Source organism: Hordeum vulgare, chromosome 5H, assembly GCF_904849725.1.
Source record: "Hordeum vulgare subsp. vulgare chromosome 5H, MorexV3_pseudomolecules_assembly, whole genome shotgun sequence".
NCBI classification, from domain to species: Eukaryota; Viridiplantae; Streptophyta; class Magnoliopsida; order Poales; family Poaceae; genus Hordeum; species Hordeum vulgare.
The window spans coordinates 199,031,872-199,052,818 of NC_058522.1; the positions used below are offsets into that span (position 1 = coordinate 199,031,872).

Consider the following 20,947-nt stretch of genomic DNA (forward strand, 5'->3'; position numbering starts at 1 on the left):
TTGACGGCCTCCTTGCACATGGTTGGGCACGTGACATTCAGGACATCATCGACATGCACAAGATTGGGCAGTACCTGATGCTCCAGCAAAGGTCGAGGGCCTCACACTCACTGAGGCAGAATTTTGGATTTCGTTTTGCATTTTTTTCCGGTCCTGGGCGAAATAGACGAATTTCGGAATTTCGGAATTTTTTCGGAAAAAACCGGACGAAAAGTCAAATCCAAAAATTGAAAACTGGGACGAAAACTGGCCGAAAATTGAACGAAAAACGTCCGAAATTTGACATAATTTTTGAAATTTTGCAAATCATGGCGTGCTGTCTTGCCACTCGGCTGCCCGTGGTCGCCGCGGACGGTGATGTTCCAGTGCTGCAGACTCGACCTGATGCGGTCCACAGAGCCGCGGCCGTCGCCAAGGTCACCGCGCGAACGTGCACTGTCGAGGTCGCGGCAGTCGCCCAGGTCGCCTCGCGCACGTGCGCCGTCGAGGTCGCGTCCGTCGCACAGGTTGCCGCGCGCACGGGGGTCGTCGAGGTCGCGGCCGTCGCCGTCGCACATGTCGCCGCGCGCACGGGCGCTGTCGAGGTCGCGCCTGTCGCCCCGCTCACCGCGCGCACGGGCGCCGTCGAGGTCGCGCCTGTCGCCCCGCTCACCGCGCGCACGGGCGCCGTCGAGGTCGCGCCTGTCGCCCCGCTCACCGCGCGCACGGGCGCTGTCGAGATCGCACCGGTCGCCCAAGCCCAGGTCGCCGCCGTCGCACAGGTCCATCGGAAGGAGAAGGGGGAGGGGTGACGAGTGGCGACTGTCGAAGACGACGCTGGCCGCGGCAGTGGCGCGCCGGCCGGCCTCGAGCTTCACGTATTGCCTGCAGCCGCCACACACACGCAGCTAGGGAGGAAAACGAAAAATTAGGGTTAGGGTTGGCTGAGTTCACGTATTTATACAACAAGGTAGGATATGTGGGCTATTTTGGGTGGTGGGCTGGGCTGGCAATTTCAAAAAAAGCCGAAATTATTTCACCGGATCGCACTAAATCCGGGCCCAGACGAGATTGACGAATTTCGGTCATTTTCCGTTTTTTCCGGGCGAAATCCAAAACTTTGCACTGAGGTACCGGATCGCCTCATCTGGAAGTGGACCACGAGTGGCGTCTACACTGCGCATTCCTGCTACCGTGCCACGTTCACTGGCTCAACAACTTGCGACGCATGGGAGCTGACCTGGAAATCATGGGCTCCCCAAAAGGTGAAGTTCTTTCACTGGTTGGCGAACCAGGATCGATGTTGGACGGCTGACCGCCCTGTGTGGCGCGGCTAGCACACCCCCTAGGTGCCCCCTCTGCGATCAAGCCCCGGAGACCATCCGTCATCTACTGCTCGAATGCCCCCTCTCACGACAAGCTTGGCATGAGATCTTGGCCTGGTTACGAATGACGATCAGCACCCCAAGGAATGAAGCCTCGCTTCGGGATTGGTGCAGCAAGCTAGCCAAGACACCCCAAGCCCCTCCTCAAAGACTTGGACTCAATCGCGCTCCTCATGCCATCGACGATCTAGAAGCACGGGAACGGGTGCGTCTTTGACAACGAACTACCATCTGTACACTCCCTCATCACTAAAGCTAAGGAGGAAGCTGCCCTTTGGGTTAGTACTGGAGCAGTCGGCCTGCGTGCCATACTGCCGACAACCTAGGACGTGCATTAGGCTCTTTCTTGTGCTATGTAACCCACCTCCTACGAGGATTGTAGCAACAAACTCTTTCTTTTCAATGCAATGAAAAGCAAAGTCTCTTGCTTTTTCTCAAAAAAGGGGGGGAGGCAGCAGGAAAGCTCACTGTTGGCTCGGGAAGGTGGAGATGGGAGTGTCGAGAACAGGCTCGTCTACATACGTGCGCTCTAGCGGTAGAACAACGAGTAGCACAGGAAGCAAACGAGAGACGCACATCGGGCATTGAGGAGACGTGGGAGCATGTTGGCACGAGGAACCATTAGGTGGAGCTGGAACAAGAGTGTTGAGCTGCGTCAGTTTCATACACACACACAAGGTGCTCCATGGGAAGTTTGCAACTCAGGAGGAAGAACACGAGGATGGCGAAGAGTGTTGAGCTGCGTCAGTTTCATACACACAAGGTGCTCCATGGGAAGTTTGCAACTCAGGAGGAAGAACACGAGGATGGCGAGCATGGCATTGCTCCTGCATAAACAATGGAGCATAAGGGAGCAATGGAGATAGGGAGGAAGATGTTAGGAATATGCAACTTGTATTCCCATGAGGCCATAGGCTGATATATATATACATGTACAGGTGTGGAATATATGTAGGAAACCCCTTATACAATGGGATAAGTACAAAAGGATACATGGCTATATAATATATACTCTAACACACCCCCCCCCCCCCCCCTCAAACTCATGGTGGATGAACAACACTGAGTTTGGAGAGATAGAAGCCATGTTGCGCTCTAGTCTGGGCCTTCGTCAGGAAACCCGCCAACTGTAACTCGGAAGGCACATACTGAAGAGCAATAACCTGATCCTGCACACCAGCGCGCACATAGAAAGCATCAACACCAATATGCTTGGTGAGCTCATGCTTCACAGAATCGCGCGCAATGCTGATAGCACTTCTACTGTCAGATAAGAGCAGAGTAGGTGTAGTGACAACAACAACAACAACCAAGCCTTTCAGTCCCAAACAAGTTGGGGTAGGCTAGAGTTGAAACCCATAAGATCTCGAAGCCAAGTCATGGCTCTGGAACGTGGATAGCTAACTTCCACGCACCCCTGTCCATGGCTTAGTCTTTGTCGATATTCCAAACCTTCAGGTCTCTCTTAACGGACTCCTCCCATGTCAACTTTGGTCTACCACGACCCCTCTTAACATTCTCAGCACGCTTTATCCGTCCGCTCTGCACCGGCGCTTCCGGTGGCCTCCGTTGAATATGGCCAAACCATCTGAGACGATGCTGGACCAGCTTCTCTTCAATCGGTGCTACCCCAAGTCTCTCTCGTATATCGTCATTCCGTACCCGATCCTTCCTTGTGTGACCACATATCCATCTCAACATGCACATCTCTGCTACACCTAACTGTTGGATATGTCGTCTCTTGGTTGGCCAACACTCCGCGCCATACAACATCGCAGGTCGGATAGCTGTCCAATAAAACCTGCCTTTTAGCCTTTGTGGCACTCTCTTGTCACAGAGTACGCCAGAAGCTTGGCGCCACTTCATCCACCCAGCCTTGATTCGGTGGCCCACGTCTTCATCGATATCGCCATCCTTCTGCAACATGGACCCCAAATATCGAAACGTGTCTCTCTCCGGTACCACCTGCCCACCAAGGCTAACCTCTCCATCCTCGTGCCTAGTAGCAGTAAAACTGCACCTCATGTATTCAGTTTTAGTTCTACTAAGCCTAAAACCTTTCGATTCTAGAGTCCGCCTCCATAACTCTAACTTTATATTAACCCCCGTTCGGCTATCATCGACTAGCACCACATCATCCGCAAAGAGCATACACCATGAGATATCTCCTTGTATATCCCTTGTGACCTCATCCATCACCAAATCAAAAAGATAAGGGCTCAAAGCTGACCCTTGGTGTAGCCCTATTCTAATCGGAAAGTCATCGGTGTCGCCATCACTTGTTCGAACACTTGTCACAACATTATCATACATATCCTTGATGAGGGTAATGTACTTTATTGGGACTTTGTGTTTCTCCAAGGCCCACCACATAACATTCCGAGGTATCTTATCATAGGCCTTCTCCAAATCAATGAACACCATATGAAGGTCCTTCTTTTGCTCCCTGTATCTCTCCATCAACTGTCGTACCAAGAAGATGGCTTCCATGGTAGACCTCCCAGGCATGAAACCAAATTGGTTTTTGGTCACGCTTGTCAACCTTCTTAAGCGGTGTTCAATGACTCTCCCATAGCTTCATAGTATGGCTCATCAGCTTGATTCCGCGGTAATTAGTACAACTTTGAACATCCCCCTTGTTCTTAAAGATTGGTACTAAAATACTCCGCCTCCATTCTTCTGGCATCTTGTTTGACCGAAAAATGAGGTTGAAAAGCTTAGTTAGCCATACTATCGCTATGTCTCCAAGGCCTCTCCACACCTCGATGGGGATACCATCAGGACCCATCGCCTTGCCTACTTTCATCCTTTTTAACGCCTCCTTAACCTCACACTCCTGGATACGTCGCACAAAGCACATGCTGGTAACATCAAAGGAGTCGTCTAGCTCAATGGTAGAGTTGTCAACCTCTCCATTGTAAAGGTTGTCAAAGTACTCCCGCCATCTACGCTTGATCGCCTCATCCTTCACAAGAAGCTGATCATCTCCGTCCTTGATGCATTTGACTTCGCCGACATCCCTCGTCTTCCTCTCCCTAATCTTGGCCATCTTATAGATGTCCCTTTCGCCTTCCTTAGTGTTTAAACGTTGGTAGAGGTCCTCATACGCCCGACCTCTCGCTTCACTCACCGCCCGCTTTGCAGCCTTCTTCGCCACCTTATACTTCTCCATGTTAGCTGCACTCCTGTCGAGATATAGGCATCTGAAACAGTCCTTCTTCTCCCTAATAACCTTCTGGACCTCATCGTTCCACCACCAAGTGTCCTTAGCTTCCCTTCTACTTCCCTTGGTCACCCCAAACTCCTCTACAGCGACCTTCCGCAAGAAGGTCGCCATACTCGTCCACATCAAGTTTGCACCGCCTCCTTCCTCCCAAGGGCCCTCCTTAATGACCCTCTCCCTGAAAGCCTGGGATGCCTCCCCCTTGAGCTTCCACCACTTCGTTCTAGCGACTTTGGCGCGCTTATCCCGTTGGACACTAATCCTAAAGCGGAAGTCAGCAACCACAAGCTTATGTTGAGGGACAACACTCTCTCCAGGTATCGCTTTACAATCAATGCAAGCGCGTCTGTCTTCTCTTCTAGAGAGGACAAAATCAATCTGGCTAGAGTGTAGACCACTACTGAACGTCACTAGATGGGATTCTCTCTTCCTAAAGAGGGTGTTAGCTACGACCATGTCGTAGGCTAGAGCGAAGCTCAGGACATCTTCTCCTTCTTGGTTCCTGATGCCATAGCCAAAGCCCCCATGCACCCTTTCAAAACCTGTGTTAGATGTACCCACATGGCCATTGAGGTCTCCTCCTATGAAGAGCTTCTCACCAATAGGTACCCTCCTAACCAAGTCCTCCAGGCCTTCCCAGAACTCCCTCTTGGTGCTCTCATTGTGGCCTACTTGCGGGGCATACGCGCTGATAACATTGAGGACTAAGTCCCCAACTACCAGCTTGACAAGGATCATCCGATCCCCTTGCCTCTTAATGTCCACAACTCCATCCCTAAGGCTCTTGTTGACCAAGATGCCTACTCCATTCTTGTTTGAAGTTGTCCCCATGTACCTCCACCTCCTTCGCCTTTTGTCCCTTCCATTTGGTCTCTTGGACACATAGGACATCAACACGCCTCCTCACCGCCGTATCAACTAGCTCCCGTAACTTACCCGTCAGGGACCCTACGTTCCAGCTACCTAAGCGTATCCTCCTAGGCTCGGCTAACTTCCTTACCCTCCGCACTCGTCGAGTCAAATGCGAAGACCCTTGCTCATTTTTCACTACACCGGGGCGTCGGTGCAGCGCGCCACTAAGGATGCGGCGACCCGACCCTTGCTCACTTATCACTGTATCCAGATCAAGATACGGCGCGCCACCAAGGGGGTGACGGCCCGGCCCTTGCCCATTTGACACCACACCCGGGTTCCGATGTGGCGCGTCGCTAAGAGGGTTACGCCCCAACGAGTTTCTTTTGGGTTTCATCTCCATAAGAGTGGCTGGGTTTTTCACGTTGGCTCGCCACGCCTCTGCACTCGAACGGGAAACTGCGGTCGGTTTCTTCGTCTTCCAAGCAATGAGAGAACCACCAAGAAAAACACAGTAAGCAGAAAGTGAACGGCGATCTAAAGGATCACTAGCCCACGTAGCATCCGAATAGGCCTGAAGCTGTAAAGAACTGGAGCGAGGAAAGAATAGACAGTGAGTGATCGTGCCCCGAAGATATCGGAGAACGCGAAGGAGGTGACTATAGTGAACAGATGTGGGAGCGGAGACAAACTGACTCAGAATATGAACCGGATAAGAGATATCCGGACGAGTGACAGCTAGATAGACAAGACTGCCAACAAGAAGACGATAACGCGTCGGGTCAGGCAGGGGGTCACCATTAGTATCACGGAGGTGAACATTGAGCTCCATGGGAGTCTCAACAATGCGCTCGTTAGTAAGAGCGGCACGAGCAAGAAGATCCTGAATATACTTTTCCTAGGATATAAAAGAGCCATCAGAGGTAGAAGAGACTTCAATCCCAAGATCATGTGCATTGTTGGATCATGAGCACTTGCTGAAAAACCACGAGGAGAAAGGTGGACAAACAATGTTGGATCATGAGCACTTGCTGAAAAACCAGCGGCAGTCATCATAGAGGCAAAACGCTCAAACCAGGCGCGGGGGGCTTGCTTAAGGCCATAGAGAGAGCGACGAAGACGACATATCATGCCATCGGGAATAGAATACCCAGGTAGAATACCCAGGTGGTGACTGCATGTACACCTCCTCACGTAGCTCACCATTAAGAAAGGCATTCTTAACATCAAGCTGAGATATAGACCAGTGGCATATAGAGGCCACGGAAAAACGTGTACGAATAGTGGTCATATGGGTCACAGGAGCAAAACTCTCGTCGTAACCACAACCATGCTCCTGCTGAAAGCCACGAGCCACAAGACAAGCTTTGTGACGCTTAAGCGAACCATCGGAGCGAGTCTTAACCGTGTAGACCCACTTACAAGTGATGGGATGGACACCGGGAGGAAGGGAAACAAGATCCCATGTATCAGTGCGTTCAAGAGCAGCAATCTCCTCTGCCATCGCAAACTGCCATTCAAGATGAACAACAGCCTCACGATAAGAAGTCGGCTCAAGAACAGCAGCACCAGCGGTGGGAAATCCAAGGCGATCAACAGGCGGACGAGGATGAGGACGTAAGCCATAGGTAGCCTGAGACGAGGAGGACGACACATCCGCAGAGGTATCCACATGACGTGAACGACAAGTGTAACACTGAGGAAAAAAAGGAACAATGCAAGGATGAGGCGCCAAGGTAGAATCGGGGGTGGGGATGAAGAAGTCACCGGAGATGAAGGTGCAGAATCCGATGACATGCTAGGTGAGGAAACCGTGGGAGATGGTGGTCAAAAATCGGTAAGAGGTGGAGAACCAGAGGTAGCAGAACGAATAGACAAAGGCTCGATGGGGATGAGAGGTGTGTTAGGAAAAGTGAGGAAAGAGATATCCTCCACTGAGAAGGTCGAGGAAGATCGGCGCGGGTCGAAGGGACGAGACTCATCAAAAGTCACATCCCGAGAAATACGCATCCGACGACCAATAGGATCCCAACAACAGTAGCCCTTATGCTCATCACTATAGCCTAAGAAGACACACTCAACAGACTGAGCAGTCAGTTTCGTGCGTTCGCGAGGGGCAAGAAGAACATAGCAAACACAACCAAACAAACGAAGCGTTGAATAATCGGGAGAACGATCAAAAAGTCGCTCGAAAGGAACGGCACCGTGCAAAGCAGTGGACGGCCGAAGATTGATGACATAGGTGGAAGTGGAAACAGCCTAAGCCCAAAAGTGAGGCGAAAGAGAGGCAGCGATCATCATCGCACGAGCCGCCTCAAGAAGGTGACGATGCTTGCGCTCAGCCACGCCGTTCCGAGCATGAGCACCAGGACAAGAAAACTGAGCAAGGGTACCCTGCTCAGCAAGAAATCCACGCAACATCTTGGACATACACTCTCCACCAGAGTCAGCACGAAACACTCGAATAGGCGAAGAGAACTGAGTGTGAACCATGGCTGTAAAACGCTTATAGATAGATAAGACCTCACTACGAGAAGACACGAAATATATCCACGTATGTCGAAAGGAATCATCTATAAAGATAATATAGTAGCGATGACATCCCTTCGAAGCAAAGGGAGCTAGACCCCATACATCAGAGTGAACAAGGTCAAAAGGACGCTGAGACACAGTCTCGCTATGAGGATAAGGTAACTGAACATGTTTACCAAGCCGACAACCCTGACAGTCTAAAGACACACCGCCAAAGACGGATCCAAGAAGACCACGTTGAACTAAGGATGAGAGACGAGAGCCACATAAGTGACCAAGGCGATGATGCCACTGCTGAAAAGAACTGGTAGACAAGGCAACAGAGGTGGAGGGACTGGCTGTGGTGGCAGTGGATGGAAGGTGAAGCCAGTCAAGCTCCCAGAGACCCTGAGAGTCACGGCGTCGGGGGCAAGCACCAAGAAAGCACCAGTGTGACGGTCCAGAACTGAACATGAGTCAAAGTCAAGAATGACCCTGCAACCAGAGTCAGCAATCTGACCACCAGAAATGAGCTGCATGGTAAGCCGAGGAACATGAGCAACATCGGGAACATGAAAAGATGCAGTGCTAAGAGTGCCTCGACCAGTAACCGGGAGAGAAGTGCCATCAGCAGTAAGAACATGAACAGGAGAATCGAGAGGTCGACTAGATGACGGAGTTGATGAATCATGAGTCATATGAATCCATGGGGATGTACCTGCTTGTGTAGAAGGTGGTCTCACAATGCTAGAAGAGTCTGTAGCAGAACCAACAGACCCTGTCGATGAAGAACCAAAAGATGGAGCTATCAGGCATCAAAATCGCACAATCTCCTGCTCAGTCAGGGGCACAACTGAAGATGTCGATGTAGATGCACCCGATAACAGAGAGTCGGATGCAATCAGCAAGGCGCGAAGGCGCGCAATCTCCTCGGTGAAGTACACAGCTGAAGTAGGCGGCGTAATAGCACTGGGAGAGAAGCGGGCACCACCACCTGTGGAAGCCGCTAAGTGTGACGATGTAGCATGACCAGTATCGTCTGCAAAGGCCGGTGGTGAAGACGAGGCCGTATGCAGACAAGCGCCAAGGGTAGACGCGTGTGCGAAGCACAGTCGATGGAGTCATGTGCACCAGTACAACCGATGAAAGTCGCGAGACGTGTCGAGGAATAGCGACAATCATCATCTGTGAAGCTCGCAGGAGGAGCAGCAGTAAAGCTACCACCACAGCCTGCGGAAGACGCCGAAAGGGACGGCGATACAAACGAACGAGCATCAAGTGTCGAGGAACGACCCAGATGCGAGACGGGAGCAGCAAGAGCCATCAGGCAGCAAGGGACATGCAAACCCGAGGGAAACATCTTTTCTTTTCTTTTCTTTTTTTTTTTTTTGCGGTCCCCGGACTAAGCAGCTATCACGCGATAGCAGTAGCAGCAAAAGAGACGGAGAGGGCCAGTGAGATCCAGCGATGGGGGCGGCGAAAACTGGAGCGGGAGGGCCAGCAGGGAGGTCCGGCGGCGAGATCTGACGGAAACAGAGGCCGGCGGCAGGATCCGGCGGGACAGCGGCGGCTGGAACGGCGACGGGACGGCGGGAGCCGACGGGAACGGCGACGGGACGCCGGGATCCGGCGGAGACCGGAACAGCAGCAGCAGCAGGGAGGGCCGGCAGGAAGATCCGACGAGATCCAGCCCTGGCAGCGACTCCATCTGAAGTCGTTGGAGCTGGCGATGGGGAGTCCTTGCAGCTAGATCGTTGACTGCGTCGGGAGACTAGAGGAGACCTGGCTGCGGGGAGAGAGGAAGCAGCAGGAGGAGATCCGGCTGTGGGGAGAGAGGAAGCAGCTGGAGGAGATCCGGCAGCAGCAGCAGATTGGGCAGCAGCAACGAGATCCGGCGTCTGCGTGGACAAGGGATTGGAACGGAGCACAAGTTGCGTGTGCAAAGGAAAAACCCTAAGGCTCTAATACCATGTTAGGAATATGCAACTTGTATTCCCACGAGGCCATAGGCTGATATATATACATGTACAGGTGTGGAATATATACAGGAAACCCCTTATACAATGGGATAAGTACAAAAGGGTAAATGGCTATATTATATATACTCTAACAGAAGAGTGATGGGGTCTTAGATTCATGGTAGGAGCAGCGTGATGTGGCAATGAACAGCACACGCCCAGAGCTCGTGCTCGTATTGCGCAACTACAAACGGCAAACGCTCCAACATCCACCACCTACAGGATGACCTCTCCTGCCCCGTCGTCCTCCTCATGTTCATCAACATACATGCGGAAGGTGCTGACAAAGTTAAACTCGCTCGTGGGGGCTGAGTACCGTTCATCCCCGGCCGAAGCTGACAGGCGAGCCGACGCCACCCATGACCACATCACTTCTAGAGAAGGACTGAAAGCACAATTGCTCCCTAGGGTGGTTTTGATAATTGATCATAACATATGCATCATTGGACTAATGTGTTTTCCAAGTGTATTTCAGAAAAGTTCAAAAGATGCTACGGCTCAAGTTTTATGTGGAGATACCCCTGGATACAAGAAAGGAACATTATTGGCTCAAGCTTCAAGCTAGAAGACTCTCTATTTTATATTTGTGAGAAATCACTTTTGAGTCCATAGGAAAGCCAATACAATTAAAAGGGGGTGAGGTAGTAAAATGAACTGATTGCTCAAATGCTCAAAGTTAGCCACCAAACACTCATTTTTTCAACATATCCACTATGTCAAGTTCCACATACACAAATTCGGTGTAACCAACATTGCCACTTCGGACCCACCGAGTTTGAACCTCAAACAGAACCCTAGCCATTCCCACCAAATCGGTGCAACCGAAACTGCATCGGAAGTACCGAGTTCAGTGTTACCAACATTCTGTTGCCAAGATACACAAAATCAAAATTTCCAAGTTTGAGTATCGGTGTCACCGAGTTTGGTCATCTGGCCGTTAGTCACCTATTTTGTGCCACCGAGTTCTATATATCGGTCTCACCGAGATTCAAAGTTCACACTTTTAGTACTAGTCGGTACCACCGAGTTTGCACTTTTGTGTGTAACGGTTGGATTTTGGTTGTTACCTATATATACCCCTTCACCCACCTCTCATTCGTGGGAGAAGCACTCGGAACACGCACTTCATTTCCAGATCCATTTTCTGAGAGAGAACCACCTACTCATGTGTTGAGACCAAGATATTCCAATCCAATCATTTGAAACTTGATCTCTAGAATCCCCAAACTGCTTTCCACCAAATCAACCTCTCCTACCCATGCATATTCTGTGAGAGAGTGATTTGTGTTGAGGAGACTACCTTTAGAAGCACAAGAGCAAGGAGTTCATTGATCTACCACATCTATTACCTTTTGAAGGGTGTTGCCCCTAGATTGGTTAGGTGTCGTTTGGGAGCCTCTTACTGTGTGTTGTGGAGTTGAACAAAGATGTTTGTAAGGGCAAGGAGATCGCCTACTTCGTGAAGATCTATATCGTGAGTGAGGCTAGTCCTGTGTGGACGTAAGCCGTCATGGAATAGACAAGGCCGCTTCTTTGTGGACCCCTTGTGGATGGAGCCCTGTGTGAACTCTCGCAGCCTTTACCCTCCATGTGTTGAAGTCTCCACTAACATGGGCATACGATAACGCCACCTATCGGAACCATGCCAAAAATCGTCGTGTCAACCTCATGCGTTTGATCTCCCTACCTTACTCCTCTACTTTACACTTGCATGTTTTACTTTCCGCTGCAATACTATTAGAACTCCATGTGTAGGGTGTACTTGACCTGTTATAACTGTCGTAGCTGCCTCTCAAGTAAAATTGGGAAAAGGCAAAAAAATTATCTTGTCAAGTAGTCTAATCACCCGCCCCCCTCTAGACATACTTTCGATCCTACAAGGACCCCGGCAAGCGGCTCGGCGCATGACATCATTGGCGTGGCACAACCTCCATTCATCCTGATGTCGGATGACGACGCTATTGGATAGGCATCAGAGGCGGAGCCGCTATTGTTTGTGGCATTTGTCGTAAGTGCCATGAGCCAACACTCGCGCCCCCGCCATGGCTGCCACCACTCAGATTCGCCTTGCCATGATGCCATCGCCTTGCTGGAGAGAGAGACTCAATGTTGTCCTAGTTAGCACAGGCGCATGCCTCCCATTCCACATCTAGTGAGCCCCATTGGTCAGTATTTCTGTCGAAACAAGGTCAAGTAGCAACCAATGCAATCTGTGACGCCTAGACACAGAACCGGTACTGATTTGAAAGAAAAAAAAGGTGGTACCAATTTGTTAACCTAGCCTCAATTGTGGTAGTTTTATGCAATTAACTCGGATACATAAACCATCAAAATATTTGGGTTCACTTATGTAGCACTTGAAGTTCCCAAACCTCTCCAACACCAATGCTTCAATGATCTAAGCTGGTTATGTGTTGGCCTCCTTTCCTGTCGCCAGAGAGACAGGTGGTCTCTGCTGTCATGACGCCATGCTGCCATCCACCCAACAGTTGCATTGTTTGATGGGGAGGAGACCCCATCCGCCATGATATACATGGTACACAACTTGGAATCACAATAGATACATGAGGCGTTGCTGATGGTCTCTTGTTCCCCATTTCTTGATCAGACCTGTGGTAATGTCTTATAAGAAATTATCTAGTTCTTGGGTGATCTAATCCTGATTTTATTTGTACGAACAAGGTGGTGACGGTGCAGGCTAGAACAATGCACAAGATGCTCTGAGTTACCAAGGTGTGTCGAGCATTTTCACAAAGCCATTTGTGCCAGAACTTTCTGTCTTTGTGCATTCAGCATGAACAAGCCCATCATTGAAGTGTCTTCTGAGAATGGCCACGGTGATGAGAGGAAGAACCATTAGGAGCGTGATACAAAGAACAGAGGAGGGAGCAAGAAGCAGACGAGCTGATCTGACGCCAGGTTTTACGTGAGCAACTCACACTTATTCTTTGCAGCAGAAAACTAAGCAAAACTCGCACTGCCTTCATGATCTTGTGGAAGATCCGGTACTTTGGGAGGTATTTAAATGAACCAGATTGTATACATATATCCAACATAATTTGTGGTGATATATAACAAACTTTATAAAAGCATACTGAGCATTGTGAATGATACCTTATTTCAATTCAGGAGCATATAGTGCAGGGCAAGGTGACACGGTATGATCAGGCAAGCCACTTATGAACTCGTTAGCAGCCTCAAGACAGCCATGCAGCATTTTCTTCTCTAACCTTACAAGTCTAGTAGCAACTTCTTTCTTTGGTTCCAAACTGCCATCGGCCAACTGGCAAACACCAAAGCAGTTCAGTAATGTAACAGAGAAATGAGGAAAATATACACAAGATCTCACGGCTCGTTACCATTGCTTCATCCTCATCCAAATTAGTCGGATAACCAGCCAATCTTGATTTCAGGTACACAACAAGTTGGTCCAGTACAGCTCGCTCTGAGCAAGGACTAACCTATGAATAGCAGTTTTAGATGACATGTCGCATATTATACAAACTATCATGCCATAATACGGATTATCAGAACGTATCTTGGTTGGCAGTTTTTCCTCTATATTGACAAGAAGTCACATAGATCATTGAGAATATATATCCCTAGTTTCACTCAGAGTAATGCAGATAAATGATGCTGCCTAGTGTCCCAGCCACCGTTCATTTCATTTCAGTGGTTAATCTCAACCAGATATAATCCAGTACAAAAGATCTAACTGTAAGTGAGGTGGAGATCTTTACTTGACTAGGATCTTGAGCATGCCAAGAAAAGGCTTCAAAAGTAAAACCAATTTCCAGATTACATGTTGTGATGTCTTCAATCTCTCGCTAAAATTTCAACCAAAGGGAAAATTTGTATTTCGAATTTTCTGCAAAACCAAACCAGTTCTGGCTTGGCCTAGCACCAGTTTAAAGGCTTATAAGCAATATGCGGGGCATGAACGGGTTGGTTACTTTAGGGAATAATACTTTATTCAACTTGGAAGATCTAAACCGAACATTCCAAATAGAAGCCTCATATAAACCTGAGTAAACAGAAGGCGACTTCAAAGGGTTACATTTGATATATATATATAGGAAAATGACTATGTACTTTTGGGAGTACGTACTCCCGCTCCTCATGTACCACATAGATGAGTCTTTTATACCTCAATATTATTTTTAATATACTTCATTAGTAATTACTAGATACCTTAAAGTGAGTTTCATGAAAAAATTCATGTGAGTTTACATATTTTTAAAGGTTTACGTATATACTGCTTTGTTTATACGTGAAAAAGTATATTATAAAGAGTACGTCGCAACTGATATTTTTTCAACAAAACTCATATTGAGGTATCTTACAATATTTAATGAAGTATATTGAAAATGATAAAGAGGTATAACCAATGCGTATATGAAGTATATTAAGAATGGGAGTACATACACCCAGGAGTACAGAAAGTATAGTAACACTATTCATCACCCAGGGTGTAGAATGAGTTATATATACACACACACACACACATGGAGTAGTATTTGTTTAATCGTTTGGTGCATGGCATTGCATTGTTATCAATGTCGCTCCTATATTTTTTCCACGGTATTTGACAACATCTAAGTGGTTGTTCACTTTGCTCGGCCACGGTTAACTAAAGTAAGCCTGTGTGTAAACCACCTGAGGTACAAGTTGAGCTTGATATAAAATAATAGGAACTACCCCATATAGGTCGAACACCATTCACGGCAATCTAGATATCAAATAGTAATTTATCAAATGCAATATGTTGCAACATCATGGATGGTAAGCTGGCTTACTGGACATGTATCACCTTCCGACGAAAGTATACATTGCATTTCATCTGGATCTGAAATGTATCCTAGTCTCAAGTATGGCAGCATTTCAGAAATAGTTTCCTTCTCTTTGCCTACACAGACCTGAGAAGTGAGGTATATCAATATTCAACATATTCTACTCTCAACTAAATAGGAAAAAGGAATTGAAAGTCCCACTTGGAATTTTTGGATTGCAAGCTTTCCATTTCTTTGAGCAACCATTCTCTTCTCTTGGTATTGAGGATCTTCAGTGTTTAGGGATGCCTGTGATAATTATTTAGGCTTGGTTACACCAACCAAATAAGGAGGACTGTAAAACAGTTCTAGAAAGTCCACCTCGATTGCTATGCGGTCATATGGATTGTCCTCATCAACAAAACCATAATTGAGAAGCAACCTGGAGTTTGGTTGTGGCCCACACCTGGATAATTATATATGTGAAATCATTGCATAAAAGAACAGTACATGAGATCTGTCTACAACATAAATTAAAATCAGCATCCTAATTGCCAAATATAATGAATGGGGACAAGAATATCAATGCACTGAAGCAAACATAATACCAAACGATTATTGGTTCTCCTGCTTTGTATGGCCGATCAACCAGCAATCGAACAGAACCATCAACAGCTGTCAGCATTGCTTTGCAGTTGCTCTTGTACGTCAATAGTGGTGGGCCCAAGGGAACTAGTGCAAATCTTCGTGCTAAACTAACCTTCTGCTCTTGAGATAAGAAGTACAACAAAGTCAATGAAATGCAGTTTGGTTTTGGAGATATCACAAGCAATGCAATGTTGTTCTCACACAAAATATTAAGCAAATAAGACAAATTTTCTGCACTAAATATGGAAAGATAATCTAGAGATAATTGAGAATTGACTGAGAAAGAACAAGATATGTAGCTTACGAATTTTTCTAGTGTGACGCTCAAACACTTCATCTACCATTTGTTCCCGGTCATGGTACGTGCGCTTCGCCTGATTCTATCTCCCTATCGCTTTCATCTCCCTTCGTTAACCCAGCCACCCAGGACCCAACAGGTGCACCGTTCTCTCGCCCAACCCCCTCTGTCATATAGATTCCCCACAACCACGATGTCGGCGGCCACCATATTCGAACTCCGCCAAGGCGCTGCCTCGCACTGATCCCGCATGGCCACGAACGCGACATGGCGTGGCAGAGTCAGCTCGCACCAGCGCTTCTCCCGAGTCGCGCAGCACCTCAACCATCGGTCGTTTACCCAGAATCTAGCAACTGTCCGCGGTAGTGTCGTCTCAACCGTACCACCACTGTACCCATTCCACCATCCACGTCCGTATCGTGATCTGGATACGGTCGCAAGTGAGCAAGGATCGGGTCGTCGCATCCTTAGTGGCGCGCTACATCGGCACCCGGGTGTAGTGGAAAATGAGCAGCCTTCGCATTTGACTCGACGAGTGCGAAGGGTAAGGAAGCTAACCGAGCCTAGGAGGATTCGCTTAGGTAGCTGGAACATAGGGTCTCTGACAGGTAAGCTTCGGGAGGTAGTTGATACAGCGGTGAGGAGAGGCGTTGATATCCTTTGCGTCCAAGAGACCAAATGGAGGGCACAGAAAGCGAAGGAGGTGGAGGGTACCGGCTTCAAGCTGTGGTACATGGGGACGGTTGCAAACAGAAATGGTATAGGCATCTTGATCAGCAAGAGCCTCAAGTATGGAGTGGTAGACGTCAAGAGACGTGGGGACCGGATTATCCTTGTCAAGCTGGTAGTTGGGGACTTAGTTCTCAATGTTATCAGTGTGTATGCCGTGCAAGTAAGCCACAATGAGAACACCAAGAGGGAGTTCTGGGAAGGCTTGGAGGACATGGTTAGGAGTGTACCGGTTGGCGAGAGGCTCTTCAAAGGAGGAGACCTCAATGGCCACGTGGGCACATCTAACACAAGTTTTGAAGGGGTGCATGGGGGATTTGGCTATGGCATAAGGAATCAAGAAGGAGAAGACGTCTTAAGCTTTGCGCTAGCCTACAACGTGATCATAGCTAACATCTTCTTTAAGAAGAGAGAATCACATCTAGTGACTTACAATAATGGGCAACACTCTAACCAGATTGATTTCATCCTCTCCAAAAGAGAAGACAGGCGTGCATGCCTAGACTGTAAGGTGATACGTGGAGAGAGTGTTGTCCCTCAGCATAAGCTTGTGGTTGTTGACTTCCGCTTTCGGATTCGCGTCCAGCGGGACAAGCGTGCCAAAGTCGCTAGAACGAAGTGGTGGAAGCTCAAGGGGGAGGTAGCTCAGGCGTTTAAGGACAGGGTCATTAAGGAGGGCCCTTGGGAGGAAGGAGGTGATGCAGACAACATGTGGATGAAGATGGCGACTTGCATTCGTAAGGTGGCCTCAGAGGAGTTTGGAGTGTCCACGGGAAGTAGAAGAGAAGCTAAAGATACCTGGTGGTGGAACGATGATGTCCAGAAGGCAATTAAGGACAAGAAAGATTGTTTCAGACGCCTATATCTGGATGAGAGTGTAGACAACATAGAGAAGTACAAGATGGCAAAGAAGGCCGCAAAGCGAGCTGTGAGTGAAGCAAGGGGTCGGGCGTATGCGGACCTCTACCAACGGTTAGACACGAAGGAAGGCGAAAGGGATATCTATAAGATGGCCAAGATTCAAGAGAGGAAGACGAGGAATGTTGACCAAATCAAGTGCATCAAAGACGAAGTAGAGCAACACCTGGTGAAGGAGGAGATTAAGCACAGATGGCGGGAGTGCTTTGACAAGTTGTTCAATGGGGAGAGTGAGAGCTCTAACATTGATCTGGACGACTCCTTTGATGATACTAGCAGGCGTTTTGTGCGGCGAATCCAGGAGTCGGAGGTCGAGGAGGCTTTAAAGAGGATGAAAGGAGGCAAGGCGATGGGCCCTGATTGTATCCCCATTGAGGTGTGGAGAGGCCTCGGGGACATAGCGATAGTATGGCTAACCAAACTTTTCAACCTCATTTTTTGATCAAACAAGATGCCAGAAGAATGGAGATGGAGTATATTAGTACCAATCTTCAAGAACAAGGGGGGTGTTCAGAGTTCTACTAATTACCATGGAATTAAATTGATGAGTCATACAATGAAGCCATGGTAAAGAGTCATTGAGCACCGTTTAAGAAGACTGACAAGCATAACCAAAAAGCAGTTTGGTTTCATGCCTGGGAGGTCGACCATGGAAGCCATTTTCTTGGTACGACAACTTATGGAGAGATAGGGAGCAAAAGAAGGACTTGCATATGGTGTTCATTGAGTTGGAGAAGGCCTATGATAAGATACCGCGGAATGTTATGTGGTGGGCCTTGGAGAAACACAAAGTCGCAGCAAAGTACATTACCCTCATCAAGGACATGTACGATAATGTTGTGACAAGTGTTCGAACAAGTGATGGTGACACTGATGACTTCCCGATTAAGATAGGACTGCATCAGGGGTCAACTTTGAGCCCTTATCTTTTTGCCTTGGTGATGGATGAGGTCACAAGGGATATACAAGGAGATATCTCATGGTGTATGATCTTTGCGGACGATGTGGTGCTAGTCGATGATAGTCGGACGGGGGCCAACAGAAAGTTGGAGGTATGGAGGCAAACCTTGGAATCGAAAGGTTTTAGAGTTAGTAGGACTAAGACGAAGTACATGAGGTGCGCTTTCAGTACTACTAAGCACGAGGAGGAGGGGGATGTTAGCCTTGATGGGCAGGCGGTACCTCAGAAGGACACCTTTCGTTATTTGGCGTCGATGTTGTAGAAGGATGGGAATATCAATGAAGATGTGAACCATCGAATTAAAGCCGGATGGATGAAGTGGCGCCAAGCTTCTGGCATTCTCTGTGACAAGAGGGTGCCACAAAAGCTAAAAGGCAAGTTCTATAGGACAGCGGTTCGACCCGCAACGTTGTATGGCGTTGAGTGTTGGCCGACTAAAAGGCGACATGTGCAACAGCTAGGTGTGGCGGAGATGCGCATGTTGAGATGGATGTGTGGCCACACAAGGAAGGACCGAATCCGGAATGATGATATATGAGATTGAGTTTGGGTAGCGCCAATTGAAGAGAAGCTTGTCCAACATCGTCTGAGATGGTTTGGGCATATTCAGCGCAGGCCTCCAAAAGCCCCAGTGCATAGCGGACGGCTAAAGCACGCTGATAATGTCAAGAGAGGCCGGGGTAGACCGAACTTGACATGGGAAGAGTCCGTAAAGAGAGATCTAAAGGATTGGATCGTCACCAAAGAACTAGCCATGGACAGGGGTGCGTGGAAGCTTGCTATCCATGTGCCAGAACCATGAGTTGGTCGCGATATCTTATGGGTTTCACCTCTAGCCAACCCCAACTTGTTTAGGACTAAAGGCTTTGTTGTTGTTGTTGTTTTTGTTGTTTTTGTTGCTCCTCTTCCACATAGGCTTGACACGAGGTGATCCAAAAGTGAATTCGGGCTGGAGGACAGCCTCCGTCCCACACACTAGGGTGAAAGGTGTTTCAATCGACCACAACGCTGAAGGGAGCGCATCGACCCATTGCATGCCGCTTTTCTTGAGTGTTAAAATTCCTAGTCTTGTGCCTTTCAAGGATCAGTGTGTTAGCTCGCTCTGCCTGCCCGTTGTTGCTCGGATGAGTGATGAAGGCAAAGCACAACCTGATCCCAAGCTCCTCGCGGTACTCGGTGGACACGACGTTGGTGAATTGGGTGTTGGTATTAGTAATGGCATGGTTGGGAACTCTGAAGAAACACACAATTCCTCTGAAGAGTTTGATCGCAGTATTTGCGGTGACCTTGGCGACACGCACAACTTCAGTCCACTTGGTAAATTTGTCAATGGCGATGTAAAGGTACTTGTATCCACCAACTGCTCGCGGAAACGGCCCCAAGATATCCAATCCCCAAACCATTGAGGGCCACGAGAGGGGAGTGTTTTGAAAAGCCTAAGCGGGTTGACGAATCCGCTTTGCATGGAACTGTCATGCCTCGCGGCGTTAAACTAGCTCGATGGCATACTGGAGGACGGTTGGCCAGTAGAAACCTTGCTGAAAGGCCTTCCCGGCCAGCGTATGTGATGATGCATGGCTACCGCACTCGCCTCCATGGATATCCATGAGCGGGTCGTGTACTTCTTCCCAAGAAACACTCGAGGAGGACACGATTTGAGTTATGCCGATAGAGATTTCCATCCATCAATGAGTAACGCTTCACTTGTCGGGTCATCCTCTCTAAAGTGACATTGTCTTAGTGAAAGCACAATTGCTCCCTAGGGTGGTTTTGATTATTGATCACAACATATGCATCATTGGACTAATGTGTTTTCCAAGTATATTTCAAAAAAGTTCAAAAGATGCTATGGCTTAAGATTTATGTGGAGATACCCCTGGATGCAAGAAAGGAATAATATTGGCTCAAGCTTCAAGCTAGAAGACTCTTCATTTTATATTTGTGAGAAATCACTTTTGAGTCCATAGGAAAGCCAATACTTATTAAAAGGGCGTGAGGTAGTAAAATGAACTGATTGCTCAAATGCTCAAAGTTAGCCACCAAAACACTCAGTCATTTTTTCCACATATCCACTTTGTCAAGTTCCACATTCACAAATTCGATGTCACCAACATTTCCACATCGGACCCACCGAGTTTGAACCTCAGAGAGAACCCTAGCCATTCCCACCAAATCGGTGCAACCGAAACTGCATCGGTGCTACCGAGTTCAGTGTGACCAACATTCTGTTGCCAAGATACACAAAATCGGAATTTCCGAGTTTGAGTATCGGTGCCACCGAGTTTGGCCATCTGACCGTGAGTCACCTTTTCGGTGCCACCGAGTCCTATATATCGGTCTCACCGAGATTCAAAAGTTCACACCTTTAGTAATAGTCGGTACCACCGAGTTGTCCACTTCGGTGTCACTGAGTTTGCACTTTTGTGTGTAACAGTTGGATTTTGATTGCTGCCTATATATACCCCTTCACCTACCTCTCATTCGTGGGAGAAGCACTCAGAACACACACTTCATTTCCAGATCCATGTTCTGAGAGAGAACCACCTACTGATGTGTTGAGACCAAGATATTCCAATCCAATCATTTGAAACTTGATCTCTAGCCTCCCCAAACTGCTTTCCACCAAATCAACCTCTCCTAGCCATGCATATTATGT

General features: G+C 48.3%; 2 protein-coding genes across 10 annotated transcripts in view; both read right to left on the reverse strand.

Annotated features, from left to right (window-relative positions):
- Positions 1-20,947, reverse strand: part of LOC123398318 (fructose-bisphosphate aldolase-lysine N-methyltransferase, chloroplastic) — a 68,532-nt gene that overhangs the window by 19,064 nt on the left and 28,521 nt on the right. For 6 of the 9 annotated variants that reach the window (XM_045092798.1, XR_006610137.1, XR_006610133.1 and 3 more), the window contains exons 6-11: positions 15,346-15,500; positions 15,119-15,203; positions 14,960-15,046; positions 14,765-14,884; positions 13,328-13,429; positions 13,083-13,251 (exon numbers count right to left, since the gene is read on the reverse strand). In XM_045092798.1, coding sequence (XP_044948733.1) covers positions 13,084-13,251; positions 13,328-13,429; positions 14,765-14,884; positions 14,960-15,046; positions 15,119-15,203; positions 15,346-15,500 — 717 coding nt within the window. In that variant the 3' untranslated portion in view covers position 13,083. Of the gene's footprint in view, positions 1-1,969; positions 2,192-12,188; positions 12,579-12,697; positions 12,791-13,082; positions 13,252-13,327; positions 13,430-14,764; positions 14,885-14,959; positions 15,047-15,118; positions 15,204-15,345; positions 15,501-20,947 lie in introns of those variants that run through there. The other 3 variants (XR_006610136.1, XM_045092799.1, XM_045092800.1) reach the window with 3 other exon arrangements.
- Positions 8,987-9,982, reverse strand: LOC123398319. Its single transcript, XM_045092801.1, has one exon. The coding sequence runs from the start codon at positions 9,656-9,658 to the stop codon at positions 9,353-9,355; it is 306 nt and encodes a 101-aa protein (XP_044948736.1). The 5' UTR covers positions 9,659-9,982; the 3' UTR covers positions 8,987-9,352.